General features: G+C 44.7%; 1 protein-coding gene across 1 annotated transcript; it reads right to left on the bottom strand.

Annotated features, from left to right (window-relative positions):
• Nucleotides 1-559: 559 nt before the first annotated feature.
• Nucleotides 560-12,392, bottom strand: LOC123398190 (trafficking protein particle complex II-specific subunit 130 homolog). The gene is made up of 21 exons (XM_045092690.1): nt 12,102-12,392; nt 11,246-11,475; nt 10,937-11,118; nt 10,512-10,695; nt 10,297-10,387; nt 8,583-8,743; nt 6,359-6,448; nt 6,074-6,235; nt 5,784-5,845; nt 5,605-5,695; nt 4,926-5,077; nt 4,599-4,815; nt 3,793-4,338; nt 3,362-3,574; nt 2,780-3,164; nt 2,605-2,695; nt 2,441-2,525; nt 2,042-2,225; nt 1,511-1,791; nt 1,318-1,408; nt 560-1,203 (listed from the first exon to the last, which is right to left on the bottom strand). The coding sequence occupies exons 1-21, from the start codon at nt 12,163-12,165 to the stop codon at nt 1,028-1,030; spliced, it is 3,738 nt and encodes a 1,245-aa protein (XP_044948625.1). The 5' UTR covers nt 12,166-12,392; the 3' UTR covers nt 560-1,027.
• Nucleotides 12,393-23,762: the final 11,370 nt, after the last annotated feature.

Genomic DNA, 23,762 nt, shown 5'->3' with positions numbered 1-23,762 from the left:
AACTTAGGGGCGCCTATGAGGAAAATTCAATTTTTTTCATGAATACACGAAAGCTTTATGTATCATTGTATTGATAGAAGAAAAAAGAGTTTGAAGCATCATAGACAACGCCCCACAAGCACGAACACGAAGGCTAGCGTGAATGGAGAGGCCAAGCACGCATACAACGAGGAGGGGAATGCGCTAACCCCAAAATTAAAAAACTACGGTCTCTGGCGAGATTAGCCCAAGTCCATTGGCTCCAGCACTTTCGGGGAAATTCATGGAACCCCAAAACACTCACCAATGAGCTTTGAATTAATTCTTCGCGTGGTGTTTCACGATACGATTTGGACCGCAGATCAGCTTGAGCAGTTGGCATCAGCTTGAGCAGTTGGCAAACGATCTGGACTGTAGATCAGCTTGAGCAATTGGCAAACCTTGTCTTATATTTTAAAATGTCGCTACGCTGCTAGGCCTCAACATTCAAACGAGCCATTTTAAAATACTGACCGCAAGGTAAACGAAGAAAAGCTCAAGCCTCAATGGTCATGCATGGAATGAGGGAAATGTGCACGGCTTTAGAACTCGTATGCGCTCTGGCTTTGTAGATAGGTTGTGAGTTACATACTGTTCTCAGCCACAAAACTTACATCAAAAGCTTAACCAAGGATTCTGTTTGCTGAAACGAGAGCTCCTTCCGCTTGCTTCATTCCGCTTTCCTCCGAAACAAACCGTCTTCTGGTGAGCAGTGACCAAGTAGAGTAGAAAGCAAACACTTGTAACGGCTAGCTTTTTCGTAGGGAGACAGCAAAACACACAAATGTTCAGGGTTTACCCTCGACTCGTTACTCAGGGCAATTCAAATGTCGAGGGTTAAACCCCCAACTCATCACGAGAATACGGATTTGCACCAAGTCAATCAATATACACCGTGCATGTAACCTATAGAAAAAAGGAACAGTCTCCAGGCAAATACAGAACACCTTGTATCTCAAATGGGGAGGCTCTAAGCAGCTATCGTAATGGCACAGAGGTGGCTCATGAATCAAGCCGGTATGCAGTAGGAGGTGCTGAGGGTGGGAGGAAGCACGCACACCAGGTGGGGACCTGCCGGGTTGCAGCTGATATTCGCATCGCCTACGTCGGGCAGGCCTAGCTGTGGCGGGTGTACATACCCCGACACCAGCGGGACACACGTCACGGCGATCTCGATCCTTGATCCTATGGGTAAAATGGATGCCTACTGTTATATTGGTGCACACAGTAATTCTGAATTGGTGCTAAATAAAGATGGATGGCAAGTGAAGTGAACCGCAGATGTGTCTAGATTCTAACCTTGTGTTTCTGAGAATGAAATGTGACCGCTTTTCCTCCCAGCAACCATCCAGTTCTGTGGATTAGCGTCCACCTGATAAAGTATCTCATCCTGCCAAATTGAATTTGGATTAGTTATGATGAAAGTTTCCAGTGGCATCTGCATAAAGTGATGCCTACTGAGACGCAAGAAAGGAATGTTCTGCAGACTTACATCGGACAGAGATGCCTCCTCCAGGTCCTTGAGCCTTTCAACCCGCCATTTCATGTTGACTAATTGACCAACCCTCAGGCAATCGGTAGAAAACGGAAGGAATCCAACTGCCAGGCATGGATCCAGAACAGGGCGCTTCAGTTTGAGTGAAATCTTGAACAGAAGCTCTTCAGAGTCATCAGGTTTAACAGGAACTGGAGAGTGTGCTCCGGTTGCTCGGTCACCGGATATCCCGTATTTAATATTCAACATGCTGTCTGCCTGTTCCAACTCATCTAGGTCTGAAAATGTGAAAGTTCAAATGGGTGATTCATGTTTAAGATTGGTAGCGCTTAGAAAATGGAGTTTACGTTGTACATTTTAGATGGTCATTGTGGCAACCAATAATTCAACCTAAGAAAACTATAATTTTTGTGGTTAGCTTTGGCATAGTGAAGTACATGACTAGTAGTCGTACCAAGGAGTAACAGACGTGAGCAATCATCCATTGCAAGTCAGCTATGGTAAGTGAACTTCCTAGAGAAGAAGTACCTTTTGTGCCACTTAAACGTATCACAAATAAGATTCCAGCTTTGGAAGAAGGAGCAATAACCAGAGGGAACAAACTCGAAGTCGGACGTCCATCTCCCTTGCCTAGGTGCTCAAATCCAGCTTGTAGGTCCAATAATACATCCTTTACATGCAGAGTAGCCTTCACTTCAGAATGCAATATTACCTGGACACAAAATAGAACATAAATTGGGATCCAATAATCCAAGAGAAATTAGTACTAATAGATACATGCATTTGTTCAAATATGTTACTAGAGCTGCCAAAAATATACTTTATGTGCATTGTTGCTGACACCTAATACAAGATGAAGAGCATATTTTATGTGCCTTTTTTTTTACAATGTATCATCTAACAATTGTGTAAACATTAAGACTGTACCTGCAGAAGTAGAGTTCCATCATTGCACTTGTCAACAACACGTGTGCTCACATGGAATGGATTAGTGAAATGTACGGCAATGGTCCTGGAAAGCAATCACAATGGTATTTCTTTACTTGGCATATCTAAATAATGAAGTGAGAGCACAAATACTTGAGGTATACCTTTCAAATATTTGATTATGGAAAGCTCCAAATTCAAGCTTGAGAGCAATCATTCTCATCCCATCTACTATGCTATGTTTCTGAGGGGATGCTGAACAAATAAAGACACGATAAAAATGTCAACTGACTGGATGAAACACACTACTATACCTGATGTTATCTATTTCATACGAACCTGGGGATGTTCCCTTTGCAATTGTATCGTCGATAGCACGAACAGGGAACCAAACAAGAGTTGTCACGTCACTAGCCCAATCTGGCAGTTCTATCTTCCCATTTCCGATAGGAACCTTCTCAACCCTTCCAGTATCAGTGGACCTTGATAATGCTTTGGAAGCATCAAGATTACCAGAATGATCCCCATCGCTTCTGTAGCTTTCTATCTCAATCATCTGCGACTCCTCGATTTTTAGTTCAGCACCGGCATCTATATGCAGTATGCCACCTTTCAAAGAATAGTCTATAGGCTTGACAATCAACCCGATCCACTGGAGTTCATTCATAAGCAATGCAGAGGATACAGCAGGAGTAATATCAACCAAAGCCCTCGGTTTTCTCACCTAGAGTGAATGCAAACACAAAAAGTGAGACAGGCCCGATTGAAAGCACACACCCTAAGTATAAGAAAGGTTTACCATGTTATATTTAAGTGTGCCTATTTATAATTTTGAAAATAATGCTAGCTGACTTATGGTTAGTTGACATGATTCACCAGGACCGATTTGTCATAATACTCCAGCTAATTTTAATGCATTACCTTCAAAACAGGTCTTGTGGGCTTCTCAAAGCTCATGAATTCATCAGTGTCCACTGGACTATCTTGAGAAAATCCATGTGATCTGAATGACAGCTTGCCAATCTGTCCAGTGAGAGCGCCCAACACATAGGAACCTGGCTTTTGAGGAGGAATGTCAAAGGTGATAATATTTCTACCTGGTACAAGAACACGTGCATCCGTACTCCTTATTGCCTGCATGACATGGCATCATTCATCGATTAGGTGACTGCAAATAATACATGTGCAGACTTCTGAAAGTTGTCCTACATGTACGAACTTCTGAAAGTTGTCCTACAATGATGAAACTGGATTTGGATTGGGAACATACTATTGTATCAGACTAAACAAGAAGTCTAGATCCCACAAGTAAAAAAGGAAAGTAATTGATAGTAACAGCTAATTAACTATACCTTAAGACCTTCATCTGCACTAGAGAAAGCTGACAATCTTAAACTGAGAGACTCAAGTGTCATGTCATCTGGGAAGCCACTCCAAACTGCTACAGATAGTGTACCGGGATCACCATCACATAATTCTAGCAGCGGAGCAGGATTTCCGGCGAATGTAATTAGTGATGAAACATCAAGGGGTACAGGATGGCTCATTTCACTGTGAGCAAGCCGAACAACCTCTGACTGGAAAGCTTGCCGCTCTTTAGATGAAAACAAGCTACTCTCAATAGAAAGTAACTTCACACAGGAAGCCAGATAACCAGCTTCGTCATTAAGAATCTTCTGGCATTCTGCAAGATCAGGAAGAACATCTGCCAACAGCTCTTCCCAGCCTTCTGCAGAATAGAGAGCACACACTTTTTCATAGGATTTTGCAGCCAAATCATAATTCCCATGCTTAAAATATATAGCTGCAATCTCTCCATCAAGCACAACTCCATGTCTTTTCCACCAAGAGCGGTGATAATTGTCAGCTGCGCCTTTAGTAAGCTCCATATATCTATTCTGTTAACACAGAAACAAACACTCTTTGCAGTTTATTTTTTTAATCTATTGCTTGGGAAAATCTATTTAAATAACATGGTATTCAAGTAGTGTCTCCAAAATTACTTACTTCAACAAACTAATTTTAAAATAGATTAGGGAGGAGGGGGGGGGGAATGAGCAGAATGGGAAAGTATAATTAAGGTGTTCCAAAAATATATATAACAGGATAGTAAGAAAAGAATCTATAATGACGAGCTGTGGCTGAATAAATATAGCACCTCAAATTCTTCTGGTGATGAAAGTGACGTCATAAAGTCAGGATCAGATATCGTCTGTTTCAATGCATGCTCAGCAGCAACATGAATTTCTGACAATCTCATGGGCCGATCAACTGGTAGAGAAGTCTCAGAGGTTGCTGGCCCAGACATAGTTCTTGTCATCAAGTTAGAAGACGATTTGTTGGGAGAAACTTTTGAATGTGGACCAAAACCTGAACTGTCCAGACAAAAATATACACATACATAAATAAGACAACCCATAGTTTATGCTGAAATTCCCACTCCAGATATAAATGCATCATAAATGGGAGAAATGGCTGCCCTTACCCATCAACTGAATCATATAATTCAGCCAAATTTCCAACTGAAAGAAAAGCTCTACGCCTATTAGCCTCACGTAGAAGAGAGGAAGGTTCCAGTGGCAGGGGTTTCCTCTGAATGTCAAAGAGCTTTTCTCTTGCTTTTGCTTGAAGAATTGTCTGCATAGAGAGAATATTTCACAACTTTAAGCCACAGTTTGAATTACATATGCAATTAGCAGCTAAACAGTAAAGCATTTTCTTTTGTCCAAGATCGAGGGAGAGCCGTAAAAGAATTCCCATTTTCCAACTCCAACATTTGGCATCTCCGGTTTCTTTTTTATTATTCTACACCCAAATGCATAATTATACTAGTGATGAAACTGAGTGTTTCCGTGTATGAAAAATTGCATGTTCACAGGAACAAAAAACTGAAAATGATATTGATCCCTAACATGGATGCAAGGAGTAACATTTTCCATTTCCATATGCCATGCTTTATTTCATGCCATTTCGTACAGAAAGATTTGCCTTTTGAGCATACAATATTAGAGTAAGGGCGACAACATTTAGTGACTGATTTCTAACATGTTGATGTTGTCACTTCGCATGGTTATGGCCCAATTAGACCACATAAGAGTGAAATAGACTTTTGATGCAGATGAAACATAATAAGAAGGCATGATATAAAGCTGAAAAATGCTTGCCTTCTCCTTTGCCATTACTTCCGACGACGAATCAGGTGGAATCGAAGGCCAAGTAGCTGGCTTTGGCCAAGATAGCATGCTTAATGATGCACTACAGGTACATTAAACATGTCAGCTTGAACGCAAAACTGGATGGAAAGGTGAATTCAGAATATATAATAGTGACATTGATCTTATACCTGTTGACTGGACTCTTTTCTATTTCAACCCCATAACCAATCAAATAAGCAAGCCTCATAAACTGCCATATTCATCAAAAGTAATATGTAAGCAAAGAGTTTTGCATGTTTTCAGCGAATTAGGCAAATATAGTCCAAAAGATAAGCAAAAAGGAGTGGATGGAACATTTAATCTGATTGCAGCAAGAAGCTAATAAACCAACAAAACACAAAACAAGAACTGCATTCTCTAGTGTCCATTTGAACTTCAAATCATTATAAACTGCAGACAGATGATTATTCGAACTTGCCTTAGCACGACAGAGAGAATAAAGGTCACCCTGAAGACGATAGAACTCCTTTTCTGAATCAATAGCAACAACTCCACCATCATACTGTGTACTTGTAGATTTAATTAAACCCAAACAAGCAGTTATCACCCATACTTCGCGGAAACAAAAGGGTAGTGCATTCTGAAGGGAGAAGGGAAAACACATTCAGGATTAATAAACAAGTAGTATTTCGCAAAGGGTGATAGTCTTCCTAGAACATATTTAATTCTTGGCGAGAAAAATAGTGAAACCAAAGTTACATACTTCATGCAAGGCTAGCGTCTTGGAAAAGCTGACAACAAAAGCATATCCTCTTGCAGCAACCTCAACTGGCCGAGAAAGTTTAAATAATAACTGAAAAGGTGAAATGAAATAAATGATAAATAAAATATTTAATTGTCAGTTGCCATAGAACTATTAATAATGAATTGTATAAAAAAATAGCATAAATTAAAACGACACAGGTTGTAGTTCTATATGACAAGATCCATTTGAGCACAATAAGAGCATGTCCCTCTCCTAATTAATTAAATAAGTGTCAGTCCTTTAATGCTTGTGCAAAATTACAAGTAATTATTGTTGTTTCATGCTCCTCTCCTAATCATAAACATTGCGTAACTCTAAGTTGCTACAAAATAAAGCAATAAATCGAGGTGGTTTCATACTTACATAAAATACTAAGCAGTTGTACAATATTGCACAAACTATTTCAACAAGGGACAGATTTAGGGAATGGCTGGCCATACTCTTATCTTCGGCCAGCACCCGTGTCTTGCTCAATGGAGTGCCCGGACCCCCGATATGGCACCGTCGCGGGCTGCGCCAAGGCGACTCCACATCCCTGCAGTTATTCGTCTTGGCTGTCGACACGCTTGCTCGCCTCATGCACCGGGCACTCCAGACCGGCATCCTTCGGCGCCTTCACCCACGCCGCAACATCCCGGCCATATCCCTCTACGCCGACGATGTGATGCTGTTCTGCCACGCCGAGATGGATGAGGTTCTCGCCGTGAAGAGCATCCTGGGTATCTTCGGGACGGCATCACATACTTGGGCATCCTGCTTACCACCCGCCGGCCCTCAGCGGCACAGATGCAGCCGCTTGTCGACGCCGTGGCTGGGCGCCTCCCGTCGTGGAATGCCTGGCTCATGAACAAGGCTAGGCGGCTGGCGCTTGTTAAGTCGGTGCTCAGTGCGATCCCCATACATCAGATGCTTGCCCTGGCGCCCCCGAAGAAAACCCTGAAGCAACTCGAGAAGATCCAGCGCGGTTTTCTTTGGGCTGGCCGCGAGGTCGCCCATGGAGGGCACTGCCACGTGAACTGGCATGGTCTGACGACCGATCGAATATGGCGGGCTGGGCGTCCGAGACCTTGAGCGCACGGGGCTCGCCCTCAGACTCCGATGGCTTTGGCTATCGAGGACGGACACCGACCGTGCCTGGCAGGGCCTCGACCTGCAGTTCACACCTGAGGAATGCGGCCTCTTCTACGCCTCTACATCCATGGTGGTCGGGGACGGTTTGACAGCCCTATTCTGGGAAGACCGTTGGCTCCACGATCAGTCCATTCGCGAGCTCGCGCCCCTGCTCTACCTATGCATCCCCAAAAACAGGAGAAAAGCGCGGACTGTGGCGGAGGGCATCGGCGGCAACGCTTGGGCATGTGACATCCGCGGAGTCGTAGGCCTACAAGAGATTGGGCAGTACCTGCGGACATGGCAGCTTGTGACGCACACAACATTGTCCACCGAACCGAACAAGCTCGTCTGGAACTGGACGGCCAATGGCGTATACTCGGCGAGGTCCTGCTACCGGGCCACCTTCCACGGATCGATGACATGCCGCTCCTGGAAGCTTATTTGGAAGGGCTGGGCGCCGCCGAAAGTGAAGTTCTTTCATTGGCTTGCTAACCAGGACCGCTGCTGGACAGCAGAGCAGCTCGCTCGCCGCGGCCTTCATCATCACCCTCGATGCCTTCTATGCGACCAAGAGCCGGAAACCATCCGGCATCTGCTGCTCACATGCCCTTTCGCGAGGCAGGCCTGGCACGAGACCCTATCTTGGTTGCGCCAGCCGGCCCCGTCGCCAGAACACGACGCCTCGCTCCAGGACTGGTGGCTGAGGGCGAGGGATGCCACGCCACTATCGCTTCGCAAGGCGCTGATGTCGGCCGCGCTACTGGTGCCCTGGATGATCTGGAAGCATAGAAACGCGTGTGTTTTTGACCATGTAACACCATCGCTCGATGAGCTCATGGACAGGATCAAGGATGAGACCAGATGTTGGGCAAGAGCCGGGGCCAAAGGGCTCAGGGTAATCTTGCCCACATCCTGGGATGTTCGCTGATCCTCATGTAACGCTGCTGTACTAGCCTCTTAGGAGGATGTACCCCCCCCCCCCCTTCTTTCCAATACAATGAAACGCAAAGGCTTTTTGCGCTTTCTCGAAAAACTATTTCAACAAACGAATAATCCATTATGCACATACCTTAGCCTGGCAAGCAAATATGTATTGCCTAAACTCAAATTCCCTGAACACGTCATCCTGAACAATCTGGGTTAACGCTTTGAACCCTGGATTTAGCAGCGCAGCCTGATCATCACCAGTATCCAGTCCTCCAAATTCTCGAGGTTTCCCTGGGAGATTTACTGCATTCATGCGAACAAAATAATATGGACACTAATGAGCAAACTATCTCATCAAATACATATACAGGAAACTTAATATTCCAAAAAAGACTGGTGGCACAGGTAAGCTTTATGTCAAAATGTAACACTTTCTCTTTTCTTAACATAGAAGACAAGGAATTAGTTGGTGACATCACCATTATAGTATCTGAAGCAAAGAAAAGCGTGCCAAATAGTCGGTAAATAAATAGTTACTCACAGTCACCTCCAGAAAAAACAAGCAAGCTTTCACAATAGACCCATAAATTTATGGTTGGAAGTAATATCAAATCATTTATAATCATATTTGGTGTTCATGCTACTCTCTGTTTCATTTTACTTTGCAATTCATTGCTCCAAATATCAGCCAGTTAATTGGCATCTCGGTCAGTTAATCGCTACTCGGCGGGTCACCGAATAGCTGATTAACTGGTTATCGGCCGATTAACTGGAAAATTCGCATATTTATCCCTACTCAGCACCCCACCGATATGGTACCAGTTACCAATATCTTGAACATTGCTTTGCATATTAGAGCCGTGTTCGGACTTCCTCCGCTCCGGGACTCCGCGCCGGAGCGGAGTAGTCTCCAGTGTTAATTTGGGAAGTTGCTAAGCCGCCGCTCCGCGCTCTCGGCTCCGCAGAGGGCTGCCGAACACCCGCTAGATAACATACCAAGGAGTTAAGAGGGGCTGTTTAGGCTTCATGCATTGGCTCATGGAGCCGCTGGTTATATGCTTGTCCATACATCGGCTCGTTGTTCCTCGGTGTCCTAATACGCGATGTCTAACTAACTAATCATCACTTGTCATCTATAAGAAGTTCGGTTCAATGCCTCTATATAGTAATACAAATTCAGAAACCTCAAGGCAAACTACTTCTAATCTACGGTTCATATTACATGTGCAATAGATGAGGAACCTGTGTTGCAGTTCTGACAGCACAAGTTAATGTTAGCCTATGCAAATGAGAACTGTTCCAGATTCATATTGGGGTCAACATTACTGGAGAAAGCGACAAGGTGACACTGGCGCATAACCAACTGGCTGGACACAACCGGATTCAGACATGCAAAGGGAGAGCCCTGCTGCACTGCAGGCGGATTCTACCATGACAGACTACAATTCAATGTCCGCCTAGTTCACAAACTTTTGTAATGCTATATAGGTCAGTTAGTATTGCACATTTTATTCTCCAACAATAATAAAAATCCATCTTCCCCAAATTCTCTTCCTTAAACCTATAACTCCCTTGCACTATTTCTTTCTGTATTGCCACCAGCAATGGCTAATCACCACCATTAGCCTTGGCTACTGTTGTCCTACCCCTACAAACTACAAAGCAATCGCATACACCTTATGAATAGATGTATGGAGTTACTCTGAGTTCATGAAAAACTGCATCACTCTTGATCACCTTACAATGAACCCTGATATATTAAAAAGAAAATCCTTTGATGATGCAAAAGTTTAATTGGAGATGAAGGTCAAAACTCAATGCAACATAACTGCCCCAGATCAAAGTTGAAGAAAAACCTGATTCTGAATAGCATAGTTCAAGCTCATCGTATTCACGGAGTGAATCTTCATGAAGATTAGTCACCTCAAACATAAATGCCAAACTTTCCTGAAGAAATAAGAGTGTAAGCTCAAGAAAGCCACACAAACATACAGGTAATAAAACACAGTGCCACTGAGAATGAAATAAGTAACAACAATTGATAAGCATTAGAAATGGTTCCATTGCTAACCTTCAGAATGAAAAAGTTGCAGAAGTTCCATATCGGTGTGAATCGCTGCTCACTTAACCTGCGGTTTTCCTCTTCATAGAACTGAACCCTTCTATCCAATGTGTTTCTTATGCAGTCCACCATTTTCGAGTCAAAATCATCCCAGAATTCATCATCAGGTCCATGCAGATCAAATTTGCAGCACCTATATCATTGGTGGGCATTTTAAATTTGCATGTAATTAAGTATTATTTGCAGTATCTGAACTGAAAACCCCAAAAGGAGTTGCTTGAAAATTCATAAATGGAGGCATCCTCCGAAAAAAATCAGTGCAAGATGACATGTGACAGTAGGATGTTGAAGTCAAACAACAAATACATACAAATATTCAGCACACGGATATGTGTGTTACTAACTCCACTATGGAGACATGGCAAGAAACTTACCTTTCTCTCTTTTTAGTGTTGAAATCGGCCTCAAGCCTAGCGTATACTTTCTTTGCCATCTTAGTTGCTTGATCATTGCTAGGATGGGCCTTCGACACAAATACAATGAACCATTCTCTCTCATCATTTTGCACAATTAATTTGAGGCGAGGCTTAAGAATGGTCTTGAACTCATCAAGATCCTGTACATGTCATATATGTGAAGGATGGCAAAAAGTCATGGTCCATTTGAAAAGTGATGTTATCTAAGACTAGAATCAGAAAGAGCAGCATGCAGCATGATATATTTAAAAATGTGGAGAGAAATACCTCGCAAGTAACAAGAACAACAGTAGCATACGGTTCGCGAAACCAAAACAAGTATTGTTCTTGTGGAAACCGACTACGCAGCCTTGAATCAGTTGTCTGTATAAACTCAGCTGGTAGGTTTTCCACAAGAACAGGGTTCCTCGCCTTGTTATTGAGACAGGCTTTCTTGACTGGCAAGCGCTGCTTGAAACTATCTTTGACGTTGAGCCACAAGTCACTGACATCCTCAACTGTTACAAAAGATTATTTGCTGTATGAGAAGGAAATTATATAACAAATACACAAATTTGATCTCGCATTTTGTCAGCATGTGCGGTGAGGAGCAAAAGTAGTCGTGTTAGTCAACTTTCATTGTATAGCTCCGGGCTATACCAATGGGCATCTGCCTGTCCAACACTACAACACTACAGATGTGTGCAATTTGAGATAAATTTCATAATATGCTGGTGCATTATGTGGTTTCCATGCAAATTGTTTGGCCAAATTGGAAATTGGAGACAACACTCATTTCCCATTAGCTTAAGCACTGCGAACTTCACTTGTCACTAATTGAGATGCGACCAGCAGGAGGCAAAACACAACCCTCCAGTCCTCAGATCACCATGAATATCACTCAACAAGATGTCACAGCAAGCCCGAGACCACCATTTCATCTCTATTCTCTATAGATGTCACCATTTCGTCTCCAATTGCCGCCTGATCGGGCGCAACCCGAGAGCGTAGGCCCGAGATCACGCGGGCCGGCTGCGCAGATCGCGCTATGCTGCGAGTCGCGGCAGCGTGCGAGAGAGCGCGTTTCATGGTAGGGATGGGATCCGAGGGGTTAGGAGTAGAGTTAAAAGAGGGGGTGGCGTACCGGCGATGACGATGCGGTCGGAGGAGGACTTGATGGTCTGGAACTGTGCCAGATAGTTGGCCATGACCGCAGCCGGCTCAGGGGCAATGAGATAGCTTCGGCGCTGGGGCTACTCCTCCATGCGGCGAGCGCTCCGCCGCCAGGGAGGTCGCCGGAGACAGGGACGAGGCGGGGGAGTGGCGAGATGCGGAGGGGAGGGGAGAGTGGTGGGGGAGTTGAGTTTGGTGGAGACGACAAGGCGGCAGGCGCTCAAGCGGGTCGGGTCGGGTGCGAAGCGGGCAAATGGCTAACGGGGCGAAGAGGCCGTGCGGTGGTCCAACTGAGTAGCTCGTTGGACAATTTTTGTGTTTTGACTTTTGGCCTAACAAATTCTAAATTTAACCTTACTTTAAAAAAAATCAAATCTAACCTCTTTTGGTGATGTCAACATCTATGGCATCTGATTTGTATGGAAGACGCTAAGATCCCTAACGTATGATATGGACTTGAATGATCGGCTGATCGGCTGAGTGTGTGACGTGCCTCGGTATCACACGCCATGGACCCTAGCGTCTGATCCTGGACCACACGCCACGGACCATAGCGTCTCGTCCTGGACCACATGCCAAGGACCCTCGCGTCTTGTACCAAACGTCGGGGACCTTGGCATATGGATAACGTGGCACATGTTATCAAAAAAATGTTTGTGTGATCTGTTCTGACGAGACGTCAGGGTCACTAGCTTTTGGTACCAAACGTGAGAGTCCTTGGGGTCTGGTCCACGACGAGACGTCAGGGTCCCTCGCGTGTGGTATCGAGTCACGTCACAGACTCAACAGATAAGCCGGTCATGCAAAACATCAGGGACCTTGGTGTCTTCCATGCAAACCAGATGTTACGGATGTTGGCGTCACCAAAAGAGCTCAGATTCAATTTTTTCTGAAAATAAGACCAATTCCGGAATTTGTTAGGTCAAAACATAAAAATTGTCCTCGCTGGCTACGGTTGTGTAGGTCGAGTCGTTAGAGCATCTCCAACTGCGCCCCAACAAGTCCCCCAGGCCAAAAAAAATCGTCGGCGGAGAAAAAATGGCCCAATCGTGCCCCAGGAGCCCTTTTTCATCGGTTAGGGCGGAAATTGGCCCCGACGGTCCTAGATCGAACCCAACGTGCTAGGGGCGCATGGGGGCGCCGGCGTAAACGTTTTTGGCACGAAACAACTATGGACCCACCGAGTCAGCGACTGACGCGCGGTCATCATCCTCATCGCCTCGTTTCCCGCGAGAATCACTGCGAAGGTTGCACCGTCGGTCAGCCTTCCATTGATTCTTCACGACCGTCGTAGTGAAGGCGCGGCGACGCACGTCCCGTCCATTCGGCACCGCTCCGCGTGCCCGCCCGCCCGCAATTATATAAGTCGCCCCTCTCCCCGTCGATGGACACACGCCTCTCTCGCTAGTATCTCGCCGTCGACGCCCTCTCCTATTTCGTCACCGGCGCCTCCTCTCCCTCTTTCTCCCCAAAAATGGTCGAGCGCTTCCCCGGCGATGGAGCAGCACCTAATGGCTTCGGCCGCCGGCACCTCCACGAGGACGAGGCCCGCCTTCTCTACGAGGTGGACTATCCGGCGCCACCGCACATGCGGGTGTTGGGCTCGTGGAGGCTGAGCGCCGGTGAAGTCCGAGTGCCACCCCTGCCTTCTGGAGCTGACCGACGAGCGGAGACCGCGCGCATCCGGTCGCCGTTGCCGGAGAGCTCGCGGAACTTGTTGAGGTACGCCCCCAACAGCATCATGTTGTGGACGACATACTTCGAACGCCGGCACGCCGCCACCAACGGGGTCAAACCCCGCGGCCGTCACAACTCCGAGGGGCGCCGCCAATGGTGGGCGTTCCCGACCGCACATTGGAGGATGTCCTCGAGCACATCGAGGGCGGGAACTCGTAGCAGTACGAGTACCCGCTGCCACCCGCCTTTTCCCGCCGCCGCGGCAGCTCTTGGACGCCGAGGCGGATGGAGACGATGTCGTCCTCTTTGTCCAGCTCCCACTCCCGCTCCTTCGGGTCGCCGGCACTCCTCCCCATCAAACGGGAGTCGTAGGAGACGCCGCTAGGGCGACACACGTGTAGCGGCGACATCGTCGTCAACGAGCTCGACGCCTCCTCCCACCTCGTCAAGATGAAGACGGAGCTGACGCTCCTCCCCGTCAAGCAGGAGCATCTGACCATGGTTGCCGATGACGAGACGGCCCTCAAATGGGCGTGAGATGACTATGTCCGGGGGGAGATGGAGCGTCAGCACCGCGCCCTTGAGGAGATCGCCGCCCGGCGCCGCGGCCGCGTGGAGGACGGCGTCGTCATCCTCGACGACAACGACGAGGAGGTGTTCGGGCCTTCCAACCCCGTTCACCACAACGACCCAGGGCTCGGGTGCAGCAAGGATGGTGGCGGAGCGCACGACGACGACGGCGGTGACTACACCAACTTCTACAAGCTTCTCGACATGTAGAAGGCGGCAGCGTCGGGCGACAGCGGCGGGCGGCGGCGAGGTAGTTTCCATATAGGGTTTAATTATGTTTTAATTTCACTTTTGTACAAATTTCAATGAAAAACTATGAATTCCCTTTAAATTTGAGTCGTTTTTGGCCGAATTTGGGTCGAGTTTTTTTTTAAAAACTAGTTGAAGCGACCTTTGAGGGCGACTCAAAACCCGAGCCCCCCCCCCCACGCTGTTTTTTCGTCGGTGCCCCCCGAGGCGGCTCTATTTCACGCCCCTGGAGGGCCGAACGGCTGAAGATGCTCAGGGTACATCTCTATCATACTCTATATCCATCTGGCCGTAAAATTACGATACATATGGTCGAAGCATAGAAATTTATCGCAAAAATTATCATGGTCGCAGTGCCATATCGGTCCCCTCTTGCACAGTCCGATCCAGTCTCCTACATCTTCGTTACCGCGCTGCGTGCATTCCTCCCCAAACGCCAGTCGGCTCATCAGTCGTCCTCGTGAGCTTTCTAGCCGCCGTTGGTCAGACCCGTTGCCATCAAGAACAAACCCATTCATCATAATCTTTTTTTTTCATCGTCACCAACATTGCAACCATGGCAATGCTACCATTGTCAACTGCATAATCACTCCTTCCAAGCTGTAGCACTTTTGGTCAACCTTATGAGACAGATAATTGGTTCTTTCAGTAGCGTTAGAAAAGGAGATAAAAACCATGAAAAGAGAACTAGAAGATCTTCAGAACTAGAAGATCTTCACGACCATCCCTTGAGAGTTGGTCCGACTCATGCCGAGTTAAAGATCATAAGAAGTTGGTTGAATTGTATTACCATGAAGAGATCATGTGGCGCTAGCAATCGCGTATCGAGTGGCTTGCAAGAGGTGAAAAGAATACAAAATACTCCCCGTTAGATACATCTGTTTGAGGTCAACTAATTTTAGACAAAGGAAGCATTTACATCTAAGGGCTTGTATGAGGAGAATGAAAAGTTCACTAAACATGAAGGGACAAGTACGTCCAACTTGACCGAGATGGAAATCATGGCTAAGAAAATTTATAGTAATATTTTTGCTTTCGAAGGGGCTAATGGAATGGAGCATGTATTGGACCATGTGCCATGAAAGATGTCCGACAAGATGAACATGTCTCTCTCGGTGCCTTATTCAAAAGAGGAGATCAAAGTGTATTATTTGGTATGTTCCTAACGAAAGCTTGCTTGCTCTTTTGTAAGAGTGGTTGGGTAATCCTCAAGTGCAAGGGTGAACTAACCTAGCAATACGTATTTTACTCGATCTAGAACCATGGTTTATCAAACTAGTAGGAAATTTTTCTTCAACCAAAGTTCTTGGTACTTGCACACATAACACAAAATAGACTTGTGATAGGTGCAAACCATTGAACAAGTTCACATACGAAGGTGGCCCAATCTTCACGTTGGAGGATCAAATCGGAGGATAAGCAGCTGCAAGCAGCCAAGACAACTAGCTTCATACCTAGCAAGGTTTGATGCAACCCGTACGTTGGGGATGGTCGACCGGAGCTATAAGAACTCCAACCCGTTGTCCGAATAATCGCAAAATCACAAACCGGTTGATACGTCCATTTTGCATTATGCTTTTATGTTGATATTTATCGCTTTAATGGGCTGTTATTACACTTCACGGTACAATACTTATGCATTTTCTCTCTTATTTTGCAAGGTTTACATGAAGAGGGAGAATGCCGGCAGCTGGAATTCTGGCCTAAAAAAGGAGCAAGTTTGAGATACCTATTCTACGCAACTCCAAAAGCCGTGAAAATCAACGAGGAATTATTTTGGAATTTATAAAAAATACTGGGCTAAACAAGTACCAGAGGGGAGCCACCACGAGGCCACAAGCCTGCTAGGCGCGGCCTACCTCCCTGGTCGCGCCTAGGGGGTTTGTGGGCTCCCTGTTGCCCCTCTGGCTCCCCTCTTTTGCTATAAGGAGGGTTTCATTCCAGAAAAAATAAAGAGGAGGCTTTCAGGAGGATTCGCTGCCGCCACGAGGCGGAACTTGAGCAGAACCAATCTAGAACTTCGGCAGGGTCGTCCTGCCGGGGAAACTTCCCTCCCGGAGGGGGAAATAGTCGCCATCGTCATCACAAACACTCCTCTCATCGGAGGGGACTCATCACCATCAATATCTTCATCAGCACCATCTCATATCCAAACCCTAGTTCATCTCTTATAACCAATCTCCGTCTCGCGACTCCGATTGGTACTTGTAAGGTTGCTAGTAGTGTTAATTACTCTTTGTAGTTGATGCTAGTTGGATTACTCGGTGGAAGATTATATGTTCAGATCCTTGATGCTATTCAATACCTCTCTGGTCATGAATATTATTATGCTTTGTGAGTAGTCACTTTTGTTCCTGAGGACATGGGATAAGTCATGCTATAAGTAGTCATGTGAATTTGGTATTCGTTCGATATTTTGATGCGTTGTATGTTGTTTTTCCTCTAGTGGTGTTATGTGAACGTCGACTACATAACACTTCACCATTATTTGGGCCTAGAGGAAGGCATTGGGAAGTAGTAAGTAGATGATGGGTTGCTAGAGTGACAGAAGCTTAAACCCTAGTTTATGCGTTGCTTCGTACGGGACTGATTTGGATCCACTAGTTTTATGGTATGGTTAGACTTTGTCTTAATTCTTCTTTCGTAGTTGCGGATGCTTGCGAGAGGGGTTAGTCATAAGTGGGAGGTTTGTCCAAGTAAGGGCAGCACCCAAGCACCGGTCCACCCACATATCAAACTATCGAAGTAGTGAACGCGAATCATATGAACATGATGAAAACTAGCTTGACAGAAATTCCCATGTGTCCTCGGGAGCACTTTACCTCCTATAAGATTTTGTCCAGGTTTGTCCCTTGCTACAAAAGGAATTGGGCCACTTTGCTGCACCTTTGTTACTGTTGCTACTTGCTACTTGCTATGAATAATCTTTCCGCACAACTATCTGTTACCGATAATTTCAGTGCTTGCACAGAATACCTTGTTGAGAACCACTTGTCAGATCCTTCTGCTCCTCGTTGTGTTCGACACTCTTACTTATCGAAAGGACTACGATAGATCCCCTACACTTGTGGGTCATCAAGACTCTTTTCTGGCGCTGTTGTCGGGGAGTGAAGTGCCTTTGGTAAGTGGAATTTGGTAAGGAAACATTTATATATTGTGCTGAAATTTATTGTCACTTGTCACTATGGAAACTAATCCTTTGAGGAGCTTGTTCGGGGTATCTTCACCTCGAACGGAAGCACAAGGAGTTGCTCCTCAACCTGCTGCACCTACTGAAAATATTTGCTATGAATTTCCTTCGGGTATGCTTGAGAAACTGCTGGCTAATCCTTTTACAGGAGATGGAACATCACATCCCGACTTGCATCTAATCTATGTAGATGAAGTTTGTGGTTTATTTAAGTTTGCAGGTTTGCCCGAGGATGAGGTCAAGAAGAAGGTATTTCCCTTATCTTTGAGGGATAAAGCATTGACATGGTATAGGCTATGTGATGATACTGGATCATGGAACTACAACCGGTTGAAATTGGAATTTCATCAAAAGCTTTATCCTATGCATCTAGTACATCGTGATCGGAATTATATTTATAATTTTTGGCCTCGTGACAGAGAAAGCATCGCTCAAGCTTGGGGGAGGCTTAAATCAATGTTATATTCATGCCCCAACCATGAGCTCTCGAGGGAAATTATCATTCAGAACTTCTATGCTCGGCTTTCTCATGATGATCGCACCATGCTTGACACTTCTTGTACCGGTTCTTTTATGAAGAGAGATATTGACTTCAGATGGAATTTATTGGAAAGAATTAAACGCAACTCTGAAGATTGGGAGTTTGATGAAGGTACAGAGTCAGGTATGAATCTCAAGTTTGATTGCGTTAAATCCTTTGTTGAAACAAATACTTTTTGTGATTTAACGCTAAATATGGACTTGACTCTGAGATAGTAGCTTCATTGTGTGAATCATTTGCTGCTCATATTGATCTCCCTAAAGATAAGTGGTTTAAATATCATCCTCCCTTAGAAGTCAATGTAGTTAAACCCAATCCAGTTGAAGAGAAAGTCATCGCTTATAATGATCCTGTCGTTCCCAATGCTTACATTGAGAAACCACCTTTCCCCGTTAGGATAAAGGATCATTCTCAAGTTTCAACCATTGCTACTTTTGTTACTTGTAGCTTGCTACGAATCATCTCACCACACAATCACTTGTTACCGACAATTTCAGTGCTTGCAGATTTTACCTTGCTGAAAACCACTTGTCACATCCTTCTGCTCCTCGTTGGGTTCGACACTCCTACTTATCGAAAGGACTACGATTGATCCCCTATACTTGTGGGTCATCAAGACTCTTTTCTGGCACCGTTGCCGGGGAGTGAAGCGTTTTTGGTAAGTGGAACTTGGTAAGGAAACATTCATATAGTGTGCTGAAATTTATTGTCACTTGTCACTATGGATACTAATCCTTTGAGGGGCTTGTTCGGGGTATCTTCACCTCGAACGGAAGCACAAAGAGTTGCTCCTCAACCTGCTGCACCTACTGAAAATTTTTGCTTTGAATTTCCTTCGGGTATGCTTGAGAAATTGCTGGCTAATCCTTTTATAGGAGATGGAACATCACATCCAGACTTGCATCTAATCTATGTTAGATGAAGTTTGTGGTTTATTTGAGCTTGCAGGTGTGCCCGAGGATGAGGTAAAGAAGAAGGTCTTTCCTTTATCTTTGAAGGATAAGGCATTGACATGGTATAGGCTATGTGATGATACTGGATCATGGGACTACAATCGGTTGAAATTGGAATTTCATCAAAAGTTTTATCCTGTGCATTTAGTACATCGTGATCGGAATTATATTTACAATTTTTGGCCTCATGACAGAGAAAGCATCGCTCAAGCTTGGGGGAGTCTTAAATCAATGCTATATTCATGCCGCAATCATGAGCTCTCGAGAGAAATTATCATTCAGAACTTCTATGCTCGGCTTTCTCATGATGATCGCACCATGCTTGACACTTCTTGTACCGGTTCTTTTATGAAGAGAGATATTGACTTCAAATGGAATTTATTGGACAGAATTAAACGCAACTCTGAAGATTGGGAGCTTGAAGAAGGTAAGGAGTCGGGTATGAATTTCACGTTTGATTGCGTTAAATCCTTTGTTGAGACAAATACCTTTAGTGATTTTAGCGCTAAGTATGGACTTGACTGTGAGATAGTAGCTTCATTGTGTGAATCCTTTGCTGCTCATATTGATCTCCCCAAAGAGAAGTGGTTTAAATATAATCCTCCTTTAGAAGTCAATGTAGTCAAACCCACTCCAGTTGAAGAGAAAGTCATTGCCTATAATGATCTTGTGGTTCCCAGTGCTTACATTGAGAAACCACCTTTTCCTGTTAGGATAAAGGATCATTCTAAAGCTTCAACTGTGATACGTAGAGGCTATATTAGAATAGTGATGTCAGTTATGCTACTGCACAAAAGACCTTCCAATGGTGCCAGAAACAGATGTGTCGATGGCACCAGGAATCCTTCAGCTGCCGCTACGCCTTAAGGGACTTCCTAGGCAAGTATGCAAAGGATTTCCCCCATGGCCTTGGAGCCTTGCATTGGTGTTCCCTTGAAGCGGAAAGGGTGATGTAGCACAGTGACGGTAAGTATTTCCCTCAGTTTGAGAACCAAGGTATCAATCCGATGGAGGAGTATCTCAAGATCCTGCACAAACACAAAAGCTTGCTCCCAACGCTATGAAGGGGTTGTCAATCCCTTATAGATTTTTTGCCAAGTGAGAACTGAAAGCAACAAAGTAACAAAGCAAAGTAAAAGCGGAGATGCAAGCAATGGATGTGAATAAACCCGGGGGCCGTAGTGTCTACTAGTGGCTTCTCTCATGAAAGCAAGTAGACGGTGGGTGAACAAATTACTGTCAAGCAATTGATAGAACCGCGCAAAGTCGTGGCGATATCTATGCAATGATTATATCTATAGGCATCACGTCCAAAACAAGTAGACCGATACTTTCTGCATCTACTACTATTACTCCACACGTCGACCACTATCCAGCATGCATCTAGTGTATTAAGTCCATAAGAACAGAGTAACGCCTTAAGCAAGATGACGTGATGTAGAGGGATAATCTCAAACCAATGATAAAAACCCCATCTTTTTACCCTTGATGGCAACTACTTGATGTGTGCCTTGCTGCCCCTACTATCACTAGGAAAGGTCACCACATGGTAGAACCAAAACCAAGCACTTCTCCCATTGCAAGAATCATAGATCTACTTGGACAAACAAAACCCAAGACTCGGAGAGACTTACAAGGATATCAAATCATGCATATAAGAAATCAGCAAAGACTCAAATATATATCATAGATAATCTGATCACAAATCCACAATTCATCGGATCTCGACAAACACACCGCCAAAGAAGATTACATCGGATAGATCTCCATGAAGATCATGGAGAACTTTGTATTGAAGATCCAAGAGAGAGAAGAAGCCATCTAGCTACTAACTACGGACCCGTAGGTCTGAAGTGAACTACTCACGAGTCATTGGAGGGGCGATGATGATGATGAAGAAGCCCTCCAACTCCAAAGTCCCCTCCGGCAGGGCGCCGGGAAGGGTCTCCAGATGAGATCTCGCGGAAACGGAAGCTTGCGGCGGCAGAAAAGTATTTTCGAGGCTCCCCTGATTTTTTGTTGAATATTTGGGAATATATAGGCCAGGGATCTAGATCAGGGGGCGGCCAGGGAGGCCACAAGCCCTGACCCCGCCGCCTCCCCCCTGGTGGCGGAGTGGGAGCTTGTGGGCTCCCTGGAGCCCACCTCGCTTGGCCCAGAGGCCCCCTGATCTTCTTCCGTTCGGGAAAAAAACATTTTAGGGTTTTTATTCCGTTTGGACTCCGTTCCAAAATCAGATCTGAAAAGAGTCAAAAACACAGAAAAAACAGAAACTGGCACTTGGTACTGACTTAATAAGTTAGTCCCAGAAAGATATAAAAAGATACATAAAACATCCAAAGAAGACAAGATAACAGCATGAAACCATCAAAAATTATAGATACATTTGAGACGTATCAAGCATCCCCAAGCTTAATTCCTGCTCGTCCTCGAGTAGGGAAGTGATAAAGACTGAATTTTTTATGCTTTCATGCTACCTAGCATAGATGTCCTTTGTAATTCCTCTTATGTGACGTGAATGTTCAGATCCGTTAGATTCAAAATAATAGTTTGCTATTGACGTGGAAATAATAATAATTCAAGCAAACTAACAAGGTAATCATGAACTTTCAAAATAACAAGGCCAAGAGAAAGTTATCCCTACAAAACCATATAGTCTGGCTATGCTCTATCGTCATTGCACAACGAATTTAAATCATGCACAACCCCGGTATTGGTCAAGTAATTGTTTCACACCTTTACTTTCTCAAACCTTTTCAAATCTCACGCAATACATGAGCGTGAGCCATGGTTATAGCACTATAGATGGCGTGGAATGTGGTGGAGGTTGCAAGACAAAAAAGGAGAAGATAGTCACATTAACTAGGCATATCAATGAGCTGTGGAGATGCTCATCAATAGATATCAATGTGAATGAGTAGGGATTGCCATACAAATGATGCACTAGAGCTATGAGTATGTGAAAGCTCTTAAAGAAAAACTAGTGGGTGTGCATCCAACTTGCTTGCTCACGAAGACCTAAGGCAATTTTGAGGAAGCCTATCATTGGAATATACAAGCCAAGTTATATAATGAAAATTTTCCACTAGCTATATGGTGGTGACAAAACGAGAGACTCTCAATCATGAAGATCATGGTGCTTAATATGCACAAGTGTGGAAAAAGTGGTAGCATTGTCCCTTCTCTCTTTTTCTCTCATTTTTTGGGTGGGCTCTTTGGCCTCTTTTTTTTATTATTTTGGTGGGCTTCTTTGGCCTCTTTTATTTCCTCACATGGGACAATGCTCCATTAACGATGATCATCACACTTTCAACTCAAAACTTAGAGCAACTATGACTCTATATGGAATGCCTTTGGTAGTGTACCGTGGCAATGATCTAGCATGGCATAGACATCAATGGAAACATCATGCTAGCTATCTTACGATCATGCAATGGCAATGTAGACGTGGTGGCACATGTCATGGTGGTAGTTGCATGGCAATATATCTCGGAATGACTTTGAAAAAGCCATAATAGGTAGGTATGGTGGCTGTTTTGAGGGAGGCTAATGGTGGGTTTTGTGCACCGGCGAAAGTTGCACGACACTAAGAAGATAGTGATGGTGGAAGGTGAAAGTGCATCTAAACCATGGACTCAACATTAGTCATGAAGAACTCATATACTTGTTGCAAAAGTTTTATTAGTAATCGAAACAAAGCATTCAACGCATACTCCTAGGGGAAGGGTTGGTAGGTATAAACCATCGCGCGATCCCGACCGCCACGCAAAGGATGACAATCAATATAATAATCATGCTCAGATTTCATCACATAGCGGTTCACCATACGTGCATGCTACGGGAATCACTAACTTCAACCCAAGTATTTCTAGATCCACAACACCTTACTAGCATGACTTCAATATTACCATACCACAACTCAAAACTAATTGAGATGAATCAAACTTCTCTTACTATTCAATGCACATGAAGGTGGATGTTTTCGTATCCCTTTGGATAACTACCCCTTTTGAGACTACTTTCAAAGCATAGATCAACTACCAAGCCATGCACCGATGTGCTCTAAAAGATATAAGTGAAGCACATAGAGCAAACGTATCTAGCTCAAAAGATATAAGTGAAGCACATGTGAGCTGAATTGTCTACCAAAAGATATAAGTGAAGCTCGACAAAATCACGGTGTGTGCATGTCTCTCTCTATAGGTGTGCAGCAAGGATGATTGTGACACAAAAAAAATAAAAGACTCCTACGATACAAGACGCTCCAAGCAAAAACACATAACATGTGGTGAATAAAAATATAGCCCCAAGTAACGTTACCGATGGATTGAAGACGAGAGAGGGGATGCCTTCCCGGGGCATCCCCAAGCTTAGGATTTTATGGCAGAATCTCTTGGGGTGCCTTTGGCATCCCCAAGCTTGAGCTCTTGCCACTCTTTGTCTCTTTGTCCA

Source organism: Hordeum vulgare, chromosome 5H (genome assembly GCF_904849725.1).
Source record: "Hordeum vulgare subsp. vulgare chromosome 5H, MorexV3_pseudomolecules_assembly, whole genome shotgun sequence".
NCBI lineage: Eukaryota > Viridiplantae > Streptophyta > Magnoliopsida > Poales > Poaceae > Hordeum > Hordeum vulgare.
Note: the sequence above shows the minus strand (reverse complement) of the source record. Positions and strands in the feature narration are given on the sequence as shown.

What these genes read in the sequence shown, in the direction of transcription:
- LOC123398190 (XM_045092690.1), bottom strand. Translation starts at nt 12,165, where the DNA reads ATGGCCAACTATCTGGCACAGTTCCAGACCATCAAGTCCTCCTCCGAC. An exon ending in TATTTGCTTGCCAGGCTAAG is followed by an intron (nt 6,449 to 8,582) that starts GTATGTGCATAA and finishes TCACCTTTTCAG; the next exon opens with TTATTATTTAAACTTTCTCG. An exon ending in TTATATGATTCAGTTGATGG is followed by an intron (nt 4,816 to 4,925) that starts GTAAGGGCAGCC and finishes TTGTCTGGACAG; the next exon opens with TTCAGGTTTTGGTCCACATT.